The sequence below is a fragment of the Gymnoscopelus braueri genome (genome assembly GCF_963280865.1).
Source record: "Gymnoscopelus braueri genome assembly, chromosome: 16".
Taxonomy (NCBI): domain Eukaryota; kingdom Metazoa; phylum Chordata; class Actinopteri; order Myctophiformes; family Myctophidae; genus Gymnoscopelus; species Gymnoscopelus braueri.
The window spans coordinates 19,617,491-19,630,847 of NC_137616.1; the positions used below are offsets into that span (position 1 = coordinate 19,617,491).

The following is a 13,357-nucleotide window of genomic DNA, read 5'->3' on the forward strand; positions in this document are numbered from 1 at the left end:
TGTTACAGGGAGATTGTATAATATGCCGTCAGATCTCAACGTAATTCCTTTGTTGCATTTCCAGGTCGTACCAGAGGTGGCTGCGTCAAGTGTCAGCAGACCCGTTCTCTCCAGTTGGCTGTCAAAGTCCTCTATGGTTTCTTTGCCTTCCTGATCATAACCGTGGCTGTACTGGCGTCGTTAGGTGAGCTCTTGGCCTCTACAATCCACACTAGTGTTATCCTATTTAATCTGACCACACCACACCAGTTGGGCCAAGGCCAATTAAGTTCCAGAGTCATGTGGTTCCTGCAGTTATAGGGCTAAAATATAACAGAAATGCCATACAATAATATTCAACAATGGTTGTGAAACTGTGAATTTATAGCCCTAGGATGTAGAATGTTGTTAGCCCCGACTTAGTGGAATATATGGAAACTCTTCACAAAATAGAACCACAGAATACAGTTCCTTGGCATAGTGTTTAAACAGGACAATAATGTCTGTATGTCCAAGAATTGAAATGAATTGAATTCCAACCCCTCTGGCTCTGTGTTTCACACACACACACACACACACACACACACACACACACACACACACACACACACACACACACACACACACACACACACACACACACACTCACCTTGTCGTATTACACAATCCCTTCACTAATGAAGTCTCCATTGGTTTGAATGCAGGCTGGAGTCAGCCATATATGAATTGCCCCACACAGTCTGGCATTGTGGCTGGATATGATACACTTCTTTGAGACACACATACGGGACGGGTTTTTTTGGGGATTGGCTGAATCTGCTGTTCCTTCACCGTGTCAAACAACACATCTTTTACCATTGGAATTGCATTACGGAACATACACATTGTTACGTTTTATGGGTTTATTTCATCATAGTGCAACATATGGTGAAGTATTGTAGGCCTAGTGCAGGTAAAAAGGAACCCCCATTTGTAAAAGGGACCCCCATAGGAGACATTTTTGTTGTTAGATAGCAAACAGAATTCTACAACTGCCTTCTAGCTGGTGAAATTAATCACTTTAAACCTGGCGTCCCTGTTTTGTGCATGTCATAGGCAAAAATGTTAAAAGACAACACTTTTGCCATATCACAATATTACGATATACAAAATTCCAGATGATATCTCTGCTGTTCGGCCGGAACCAGCTAAATCCAAAATGGTAATTGTTCAGGAAATGAAAAACAAAATATCAATTTTTCAGAAAATGAAGAAAACCTTATATTTTTAAAACAAAGCAATACTGCCTCATCAAACTTGGTATTATGACTTTATATATTATCAGATACTTGCATGTGTCATTATATTATCACCACTTTACCCAAATCCAGTGCAAGTGGAGTTAGGAGGTTTTGTCCATCATTGATAAGAACAGCTGGCAATGGATCTCAAAGCTCACAACACATCACAACGCATTGTGAGCTTGGAGATCAGCTATTTATGGTGAGCGCCATCCTCATATACTATAGATCAAGCTGAATTCTGTACTTAAACAACTTTTATTTTAACATGCATTGTAAACAACCATGGATCTAACTGTTACTAACTGTACCACTGTTGTTCTTCTACAGTTGAGTGCAACAAACAATTCTGCCTCGATACTCAATCATGTATTTAACAAAAGCGATCATGGCACACCAACAATAAATAAATGGCATATAAATACATTCATGAAAAATTTAATCTGTCAAATCTGTAGCCTACTGCACTAACAATAACAACCACAGTTGAATTTACCTATCATATACCTATCAACATTTTATTATCACACTGTTGTGTGTTGTGTGTTGCGTGTGTGTGGTGGGTGTTTCTTAGTGCTTTAGATTGTCATAAAAGCTGTGAAAGTCTTTTGGCATGATCTCCTTGAGCTCTTGGAGATGTTTGAAACAAACTCCTGCACACACTCATTCTCTGTCCATTAACATTTAAAAAGAAAACACGAGCAGATGACCTTTGTGAAGACACCCTTCTCCTCTTTACTGGGGTGACATCTATCAAACCTTGCACATACATTCTCTTCTCTTCCCAGTTTATGTTCTCCCAAAAGCATTGAAAAATCTTCTCCCTGTCTGCCTCATACAGAGCAGAGCTTCTCGAGAGCCTGAGAGGAGGGGGGAGTTGTTTGTTTTTGACGGACAGTTTGAGGGTCCAATGGAGTTAGGAGTTTTCGTCAGAGGCGCTTTTTAATACTTTGCATATGTTATTATTAAATTTGTTTTACACAGATGTAGAGGGGGTTCAATAGCGTTGATTTATGAAAAAAAATAAAAAAACTGAAAATGGAGTTAGCTGGTCCCGGCTGGACACTGACGATATATAGTCTCATATCACTATATATAATATTATTGCTCAGTCCAAGTGCCACGAGTCCAAGGAGCAGGAATCTGTGTTTTTATCAAGTCCAGGACCAGACATTCCGTACTTTTCAAGAGCTCTGACGTCAGTGCCACCGATAGTCACTGTTGTCAGTAGCCGGTGTCTTCTTAGAAACTGGGATTTGCCGGTTTTAAAACATCTCTGGACAGTAGGTTGCTCCAGTGAAATGTAAAAAAAAAAGTGTTTTCTTATGTGCATGTGTTCATGAATTAAACAATGTCCATTGAACTCCCATAGATTAAACAAATGCAGAGTTTGGAGTTGCAGAGCACCATGTTTTACCTGACAGCTGCTTCACCACTAACAGATGCTTTCCACATTAACATTGCCTTGTTATTGGTCTTGGAAGCTGTAAATCTCTCTTTTTTACAGGAGTTCAGGCATCTCAGTGGACGCTTAGGAATGAATTTGATAGAGCGACTCTGGATTCCGCTACACGCACACGCGCACACACACACACACACACACACACACACACACACACACACACACACACACACACACACACACACGCACACGCACACGCACACGCACACACACACACACACACACACACACACACACACACACACACGCACGCACGCAGAGGCACATGAACACAAACAATCAAAAATGTGCTTATGAAAGCAAGAACACACATGCACAACTACAGTACATGCACATGCATCTACATGCACATGCATCTACATGCACATGCATCTACAGTACATGCATGCATATTGTAGACAGACACACACATGAGCTTCACATCTTTATCGAGGCTGTTCCACAACGTTACTCCTGCGAATGTTATACATCCTAACCCTTAACCCTTACCCTTTATTCTGGTTTTTACTTTTGAGTAGATGCGTGTACCTCTAAGATTATAATGTCCCAAGGGGGGAAATTCTGGTTGTTTGTTCCTACACACTTGCACATATACTTCTGCAATGTACACCGTGTTCCCTATGTACAGTACATACAGGCACATGTACACAAACAGGCACACTCAAACACAGCCAGAAGTCTGCTCCAGTTCATGTCCACTCACGATACAGCCATGCCGACTCAAACCATTGAAAACTAATTTCTCATCGACAGAATACACATCCAAATTGGCTGAACCTCATGGCTCCGTGATCAAGGGAAAACAAAAACACGCAACAATAAAATGTTGAAAATGTCCATATCCCAGCGAACATCTGTTTTCCAACGTTCAAATAAATTCCTCAAGAATATTATTCTAAATATATTTTTGTCTAATAAATGACATATTTTGCATCGGAATGGCCTTGAACTTTCTGAACAGGCACATTTAGAGCGTACTAGTTTGATCTGCCACATGAGGCCTGATTTGGCTTCGCCCCAGAGCCATGGTCACACGTGCTTCTTGTTCTTGTTTCAGCCTATATATGAGAACCTTGAACTAATGTAATAAAAAGAAATCCAGAAGTCCAAAACTGATTCTTCAAATAGTGATAATTTTATTTGTCTTCATGTCTGCAGATGCTTATGTAGCTAATAGTTACTGTATGAAGTAACTGCCAAGTTGGCAGTACATTATAACAGTATAAAGACCTTCTTTGGGACTATTATTATTTTTACATAATGGTTAACATATTTATGTATACTGTATCTGACAAGAAAAGAAAATCTGTATAAGCCTTAATAACTTCAAGAGAAAAAGACTGCTCCCTTTAGTTAGTACAAAAGTAGCTATAAACCACACAATTATGGGTAGCTTACTTTGAAGGCCTCTCTCCTGGATTGGATAAAATTGGTATCCCGACCTGAAAATATATTTTATGTTCACTGAAGAGCTAGCTTTTGCAGACAATTTTAACTTACAGTATCTACATCTTGCAGATCTACAAGCTCCGTTGTGAGCTGTTACTTATTGCTGTTTTTGATCATTTTCGCCTATGCCCAAAATAGGGATGCCATGTAAAAGTGGTTAAATTAACACGCAGGATTTTACATTGTAATAGTGCTTTGGCCCAATAGCTCACAAATAGTCCCGGAGTGAATTTCATTATCATATGCTTTCATAAGAGCACACTTCCTCAATAAGCTTTGCCATTACAAGTGACAGCCATGTTCAGCGTCACTTGAGTAGTGAACTAATACAGAGTAGCAGGTGCTATGCAGAATGCATGTGGGAGCATTTATGAATACTAACATGGCGCAGGGTTCTTTATTAAGCCCCTGAGAATGCAGCGGGGCCTTTAAAAAAATAAATGTTCACATTTCACTCGGGCACACACATTTGCATCTGAGACGTGCACTTCCACAAATGTAATCATGTGAGCATACACAAAGATGTAAGCATATCTAAGCCCTTACACTCATGCACATGCACACACACACACACACACACACACACACACACACACACACACACACACACACACACACACACACACACACACACACACACACACACACACACACACACACACACACACACACACACACACACACACACACACACACACACACACAAATATGCACAACAGAGTTGTTGTTGCTCTCTTGGGAAATATGTTTGGGAGCAGGACCCAGCCAGCTGGCCAAACCATCATCCATCAGTGTTTTGTTTCTGTTTGCTCCATAATGGAAACCTGATGTGATTTGTTGTCAATAGTTTAAGTTTCACTTCCTGTTTTCACTGCAGTAATTGCTTCCTTCTTCCTGTCAACACACTGGCTGCATATATACACTGTATAGGTTCTCCTCCCACGGACGACCATCTCTTTGTCTGTCTCTACAGTATGTGTTCTTGTTTCGCTATCTCCAGCTTATCTCCGAGGTTATATTTGATATCCTTTTTTGTCTAATGGATTCTCATTCCCACTTGTTAGCATTTGTCATGTGATTTTGACAGTTATGAGAGAGCTGAACAATTATGTGAAGAACTGGAAGAAATTACGTCTTACTTTATTTTGGGAAATGTAACTCATTGCATGAATGATTGAAACATTTTCAGTAATATGTTAATCCTTGTAATATAACACAATTTTAATGTTTAAGATTTTGACAGTTATGGCTCCAGTTGACTGGCACAGGAGAACACTAACAAGAGGCTACATGGGCTTAGTCTCTCAGGGATAAAACCTCTGGCATGAGGGAGTGTGTTAAGTGATGAGGACTGCATATGGTTGAGAAACACTGGGTCAACAAAGGTTTCTCATACAGTGAGACTTGGGACCCCAAAACTGCAGATAAAGAATGTGCGATAGATCAGTGGTTCTCAACATGGGGTCCGGGGACCCCTAGGGGTCCTTGCTATACTGACCAAAATTGGTTAATGTGCTTAGTTGGTTAATGTGCTTATTAACCAAAATTGGTTAATATAGCATACACATCTGTTTGACCACTTTTAACCCTATCGGCTATTCGAAAACAGACGATCTCCAAGCTCACAACGCGTCACAATGCAATCCTTTTTTTGGTCTCCTTTTAGCCTGATTGTTTTAATGTGCTTCTTTTTTTCTTCTTTTTTTTTATTGCTTGTCAGAATTAACTTGTTAACTATATGTTATTCCCTCATGCTTTTAAAAAAAATGTGTATTTTACTTGACCTTACTTATATATTTTATGCTCCAACTACTATTCAGCACTTTTTAACTCATGTTTTGAAAAGTTATATATTAATAAAGTTGTTATTATTATTATCCCCCCCCGTTCCTCCAGTAAATCGAACCCTGCATGACTTGTCTCATCACACACATACTCATTGTGGTTATTATTATCAATATACATTTTATACTGTAGTATACTATAAATTCTTCTTTGTAAGAGCAATGCACCAAATAAACACATTCTGATTGTGATTACCTGCTTTGTGTCTCCACAGTGTTTCGAAAAGTAGACAACTTATCTGGTGAAGAGGCCCTCTACCATCAGAAGATCACCAAGGTGGAGCATCGAATAGACGGTAGGACGAGGCAGGGGGAAATCAATGCACATTGGTTAAGAAAACAGTGTTGGGGGATATAATGCATTACAGTACATAAGTAATATGCATTACATAATAATATTATTTCATGAGAAACAAAGTTTATTACTTTTACAACTTGAATATTACTACTGTTAGATAGGATTACTACTGTTAGATAGCATTATTATTAGTAATGCATTACTTTAAAAAACACTGTTAATTACAGTATTTTTTACAGCTTCTAATGAATTCATGCATATTAATGATGAGAATGCAGTTTGTCTACAATTTGCTATTGAAGCGTTTTTCTTTTATAGTATATATCGTGTAGAAGGTGGTAGGGGCTACAGGTTTGTGTTTCAACATGCCATTGACATTTTGGCTGCTAAAATTGTAATACAATAAAATTATTGTGGCATCCTTTTCTATTCTACTAATAGCCAACCCATTTCCATTTAACGTTATAGCTTGTCCTCTTGTGATTCATTTTGTGTTTTGTGCAAGTAATGCAAAAGTAATATGATACATTACTTGACACAGGAAATAATATTCTAACAACCTGTTCATTTCAAGAGAGACCAGCACATACTGTAGTAGTCAGGGAACGTTTAGTACTAATATTTTCTTCCACTTTCCACCTCCCCTGGATCCCTTTCTTCTCTCCATGCCAGACCTGGGCTCCAGCACTAATTGTTCAGGCTGTCTGGATGTCAGTCACTATACCGATGAGATCAGCCGGTTGAAGAGAGAGTTTGAAGACATCCAGAGGATGATACTTGGACAGGAGCAGGTACAGTGTGCATAGAATCATGTTAGCGGCTTGATTTGCTGCAACCTTTTCTTCCAAGAGACTCCTGCTTTCTTAGAAAGCTCAGTGGAAAAATACACATGTACCTCAAACCCAAGATGTTGAAACTAGATCTGTGTATATTGGACAGCACAGCCCATGGCCTTGTGGTTAGATCTCCTCTCTGAAGAATGATGGAGTACCGCCCACTGCTTAGTTTCGCAAACCAAAAATAGGCAATCTACAACCCACAACATGATGTATTGAGCTTGTAGATCTGCTATTTTCAGCATGCCACTACTTTTAAATCAAGCCGTATTCTTATTCTTATTTTTTGTTCTACACAACAGTCCGAAACAGAAACAGATCTTTCAGGTGAGCAGAAGCTTCTTATTTAGATTTCTTCTCTAAAATGAGACCCTAAGATACACATATCCACCACTCCATTCCCCATCTCTCCTTCCTTCACCTTTCTCCACCATCATCTTGTTCTTTTTTTATATACTTTATTTTTGTTTAGGAACTATAGCAGGTCATCTTTGGCAATACAGTATAATACAATGGATACATTTCAGATTGTTTTGAACATTCATGATGATACAGGCTATTCAATCCAAAAGAGTGGGATCCCAAAATATAGCAGCATCAGGCGTTTACAAAGTTCTGTTTCTCCACAGTGGCAAAGTCCATGGCAGTTCGCCAACAGATATCACACAGATTCACTCAGTCATAATCCCAACAGGACGATGAACGGGCATCTAAATGAGGCAAAAAGTTTTATAAAAATAAAGATAATTAAAAAAAAATAATAATAATAATAATACACCTCTACAAATAGCTCATTTTCACCTACCCATACACATATAAAGAATATCCATTCACAGAATATCCATTTTCATGTGTAATATCCATTTCAACCCATATATTACCCCCCCCCCCCCCTTGTTGGCGGGGTTTTGTCCAGCCACTTCCTGGTTATTGCCTTCTTGCTGCAGTAATATTTTAACACCATCAACTTGTTCCGATAATAAATGCCCACCTCTCTCCCTTTATTCACTCCTTCCCTCCCTCTTTCTTGTCCCGTCTTCCCGATGCTCTCTTCAGGTTCTGGACCAGGCGTCTCAGACACAGGCGACACTGAAGACGGCCAGCGGCCGTCTGTCCCGTGACCTCCAGAACCACACGGTTTCCATCAAACTCCTCAATCAGTCTGTAGAGAGGTACGTGGGCCAGGTGGAGGGCTGGAGAGACGTGATTGAGGAGACGGACGAGAGAATGAAGACCCTGTTGCAGGACCAATATGACCTCAAAGCCACCGTGCAGCAGGTCAACACCACCGTGGCCCTCAGGTAGTAGCAATGGACATCTAGATTGATTAATGAATATTGCCTTCAGGATATCATAGAACAGTGGTCCTATGACACCCCCTCCCCCCACCCTGTTAAGCACTTGGAATGTAGGAGTTGAGGCATTCAATTTAGTTTGACTCGGTTCCACAGATAAATATTGTGAAAACAGCGAGGCGATGTCACCTTGTAGATCGTCTATTTTCTAAATGTTTGCCTCTTTCTTATATTATTTGACAATTTGGCCAATGTTTGACCATTTTTGCGAACGCAGCGGAACCGCGCAAGTGGAGCTTACTATGAAACCGTGCTCGGGGTGTGTGTGTCTCTGTCTGTCTTTGTGTGTGTCTCTCTGTGTGCGTGCACTGCCTGTGTGCAGCCGCCAGAGTTCGCCAGAGTGCAGGAATGTAGACAATGCTCTGATTAAAATGCACAACAGCCTGCAAAACACACACACACACACACACACACACACACACACACACACACACACACACACACACACACACACACACACACACACACACACACACACACACACACACACACACACACACACACAATGTCAATGTTCTCTCCCCATCACGGTGAAATAACACGGATTACAAGTCCGTAAATACACAATATTTTCGAGCTGCATTCGCTTCCAGCGTTCGTGCGTCTTACTTGTTATAGTAAAGTCTGTTGATTACTTTTGATGCAGTAATGGTCTTTTTTACATTTCATTTCATTTCTTATCTTTTTAAAAGTCTTTAAATTGTCACTTTATTGTCGTCCAGGGACCCCCCCCCCCCAAAAAAAGAAAATCATGTGGGGACCCCCACAGTATTAGGCCACGAAACCCCATTTGAAAATATTATTTGCCAGGGACCCCCATAAGAGAATTAAGTCCAATACATGCTCCTTCCGACATCGGGAAAGAACTTCCGGTTTGGGCAGGCTTAGTGGACAGTTATTTCACCTCCCTTTCTGAACAAACGTTTGGACGTCTGAAGGAGCAATCTGAAGGAGCCTTCAGATTTAGTACACTTGTTCAACTGCCTTTATTGTAGGTGAGGAGATAACAATGCAGAGAGTAAAACCTACTGAATAGCCACGCTTATACAGTCTCTCTTTGGGCAAACTTCTAGCCATTGAATGGTAATTTTGTCGAGGACCCCCTGCAACCCCCTCAAATACCCACAGGGATCCATGGACCCCAGTTTGAGAACCACTGTACTAGAGACACTTTAAATTTGTACAACTGTCAGAGTTAAATGAACACTTTGACTGTACTGTACTGTCATGTGTCAGTGCCATGTGGATAGACGCGCTGCAGAGGAAGGCAGACGAGGAGACGTTAGTCCTCCAGAAGATGACCGTAGACTGGCAGAACTACAGCCGCGTGCTGAGCGCCCTCAAGTCCAACTCCAGCAGCACCACGCAGACCGTGCGCGGCATCCAGAGTGGAATCTCGGCCACGCACCAGAGAATCAGCATGTCGTCGGAGATGGTCCACGATCTCACCCTGCAGGTGAGTGTGTTGCTGCTTACCACATTGTACGATGGAGATCTACAAGGTGACAACGCTGCATAGTGACGCATTGTGAGCTTGTATTGGCTATTGTTGTATAAATTGGGCTTGTTTGTATATTTACTGCTGTATTTCATAAAATTTCATAACAAGTGTTATATTGTTGGATATTTTCTGGCTCTGTAAAGCAACTTAAGCTACAGTGTGAGACAGAGAGAGAGAGACTAAAAATAAAAAAGGTGTGTGTGTGTGTGTGTGTGTGTGTGTGTGTGTGTGTGTGTGTGTGTGTGTGTGTGTGTGTGTGTGTGTGTGTGTGTGTGTGTGTGTGCGTGTGTGTGTGTGTGTTTGTGTGTGTGTGTGTGCGTGTGTGTATGTAATGTCCAGGTGATGAATCTACAGATGCAGTTGGACAATGTGACTTCCTTCATGGATGAACACGAGGAGAACATGCATGACCTCCACTATCATTCCAGGTAGCACACACACACGCGCACACACACACACACACACACACACACACACACACACACACACACACACACACACACACACACTTTTTCATGTCAAGGACCACCACATTTTTGTATTTGACCACGGACCCCCATTTAAAAGATTTTGTGCCAGGGGCCCCCACAAGAGAAAATGTGTGTAGAAAATATTCAAATTATTCAACATTTTTCGCCGGATTTGCTGCGTGTCACTCCCCGACTCGCTCCCCTGCATGTTTCATGTCTCTCGATCCACTGTCCTATCGAAATAAAGGCGAAAAGACCAAAAACAAATCTTTAAAAAATTAAAATAAATCCCAAGCTCACAACGCCTATACCGTGGATATTTTACGCTCTGGAACAGCCTGCCTCTCCACATTAGACCCAATCCATCAAGGTTTTTAAGTCTTTACAGAATCAATTATTTTCTCTGGCTTTTAACCACATCTCAGCCCATCTTATTTATTTCATTCTGTGCATATATTTGTTTTGTGCTATACTCGTACACTTGGGGCGGCTGTAGTTGAGTGGTTAGTGAGCCCGCTTGGGCAGCCCGCCTGCTACACATGTAGTGTGCAACTAGTAAGCCTAGTGTGCAAATTGATTGGTTTTTATCCTGTACAGCACTTTGGTCAATCTCTGTTGTTTTAATGAATAAATGCTTTATAAATAAAGTTGTATTTTATTTTAAACTGTTTTGATGCTATAGCCTATTAGCAAATGTATTATTATTACTATTAGACCCCCCGGAACCCCCTTTTTGAGAACCAATGTATCGCTACCCTCTCATACATCCTTGTGCGTGTCTCTCAAAAGGTACTATGAGAACCGCACGGGGGAGCGTTTCTCCACTATAGATGGCCGCCTGAACTCCATCGACATGGAGATCGACACCATCTCATCCAGCATCAACGCCACAGTCAGCCACGTCCAGAGCATGTACAAGTACATCAACATGGAGAGCTCGTCCTGTCAAACCCGCCTGGGCAGCCACTCAGAAGACCTGCAGGTTGGAGCCATGCACACCAAGAGCTGACAATGTTATTTAACCACCCTGGGCCAGTTGTTCTCAAACCTTTTAATTTCAAGGACCCCCATGACTCTGAGAGTGTGCAAATGGAACCAAATGGACCCATATAAGGTCCATTTGGAACCCCCTCAAGGAACCATGAGGGTCCCTGGACCCCACTCTGATAACCACTGCCGTTGGCTGATTTTGTAGTTTGTTTTCCAGTTCAGATTAAAAACTACAGCAGATAAAAAATATGGAAGGCTAGTATAAGCAACGCAGCTGCAGCTAATAAAATGAATAACGGGTGTGTTATATTAGAGTCTATGTCCAGACTCCAGAGCCATGGGTGTTCCACTATAGTGTGCAAGCATAGGCAGTAGTATGGTCTATGCACATTGACACACCCATCTCTAACACACCCTTTACAAATTGGATTAGCTGCAGCTGTGTAGCTTACCTCACTGTGTGTAGTACTCTGTATAATGTCAGTTTTATGCTGCCTGCCATGTTTTACCCTGCTGCAGTATGATCAAGACTTTTTGATATGGAACAAATGCATCACAGAGGCCCCCATTTCCTGAAAAAAACTATTCTGGACATACAAGGTTTCTGCCCGACTGTCTGTGACGATTTATATGGATGCTAGACAGAGTTGCACTTGCTGTAAGATACTACAGTGTCTGAGGAGAAGACACTGTATCAGTTGAACCGTTTTGAAACTTTGAGTAATTTATTTTCTTCTTCTTTGCTTCCTTCATTCTCCCCCATTCTTCTACATCTCTCTCTTTGTTTTCCTCATTAGAACTTGAACAGTACAGTGTTGCTGCTCCTGCAGCTGGCTGACACGCTGAGGCAACAGTATAAGTTGTTGAACGTCCGTCTGGACATGGACGTGTGGAACCTGTCCATGGTAATGGAGGAGATGAAGCTAGTGGACGTACACCATACTCAGCTCATCAAGAACTTCACCATACTAAAAGGTACAGGTTAACCACTTAAACCCTATTAGTTGACCCCCTTGGTCCATAGTTAGTCCCCTCCTTTTTGCTTGGTCCCCTCCTTTTTATAGAGGGAATTTTCACTGACGTATCGGTGTAGAGTCTACACCGATACGTCAGTGAAAATAAAAAAAAGTCACATTGTGAGCATGTAGATCTGCTATTTTCACCTATTATGACATGCCCAGAATATAGGGTTATAGCTACACTAGGGTTCATGTGGTTAAAGAACAGCAACTAAAAAACAACACAAAAACAAACAAGTATACGTACAGTAGGGTCACTCTATAATGCTAGCAATCGATTCTGGTCCCAATCTCGAGTGTTCATCGCAAAGGCGCTGGTCTCCCCACTTCCAGAGCTAATCAAAGTAACCCCTCCTAGGGGTTATAGGCTCTGAATCAGCACGACTTCACCTCAAACGCTTTTCTTTAACATGTGAATGAGGCATGTTCAAGCTGAAACGGGATGTTTAGTTGCTCTCGAACAAATCACAATTCAAGCGCAGAGCTTGTTTCACTTCACTCTCTCCTCTTTCATCACAGGTGCTCCTGGGCCACCAGGCCTTAAAGGGAACCGTGGTGAGAATGGAGCCAAGGGACCTGTGGGCCTGTCCGGGAACAAGGGCGAACGGGGCCCTGCTGGGGGTCGCGGAAACACTGGAGAGAAGGGTTTCATCGGTCCAAAAGGTGATGGAGGTGAAACGGGTCCCACTGGTGCCAGAGGAGCGGTGGGGATCAAAGGAGCCAAAGGTTCTCTGGGCCAGCCGGGTCCACGGGGCGACAGGGGCCAGAAGGGTGACGTAGGCGTTCCTGGTAAAGACGGATTGCCAGGACCCAAGGGACCTGGAGGGATCCAAGGCCAGGCAGGGCTTCCCGGGATCCATGGGCCGCACGGACC

At 41.9% G+C, this 13,357-nt stretch overlaps 1 protein-coding gene across 1 annotated transcript in view; it reads left to right on the forward strand.

The window, feature by feature from the left end:
• The window catches only part of scara3 (scavenger receptor class A, member 3), a 28,074-nt gene that overhangs the window by 13,305 nt on the left and 1,412 nt on the right, over nt 1–13,357 (forward strand). Inside the window, exons 4-12 of the mRNA XM_080454121.1 lie at nt 65–184; nt 6,230–6,310; nt 6,985–7,103; nt 8,205–8,449; nt 9,740–9,959; nt 10,344–10,432; nt 11,264–11,456; nt 12,262–12,439; nt 13,003–13,357. The exon at nt 13,003–13,357 is cut by the window's right edge and continues 1,412 nt beyond it. Coding sequence (XP_080310247.1) covers nt 65–184; nt 6,230–6,310; nt 6,985–7,103; nt 8,205–8,449; nt 9,740–9,959; nt 10,344–10,432; nt 11,264–11,456; nt 12,262–12,439; nt 13,003–13,357 — 1,600 coding nt within the window. The remainder of the gene's footprint in view (nt 1–64; nt 185–6,229; nt 6,311–6,984; nt 7,104–8,204; nt 8,450–9,739; nt 9,960–10,343; nt 10,433–11,263; nt 11,457–12,261; nt 12,440–13,002) is intronic.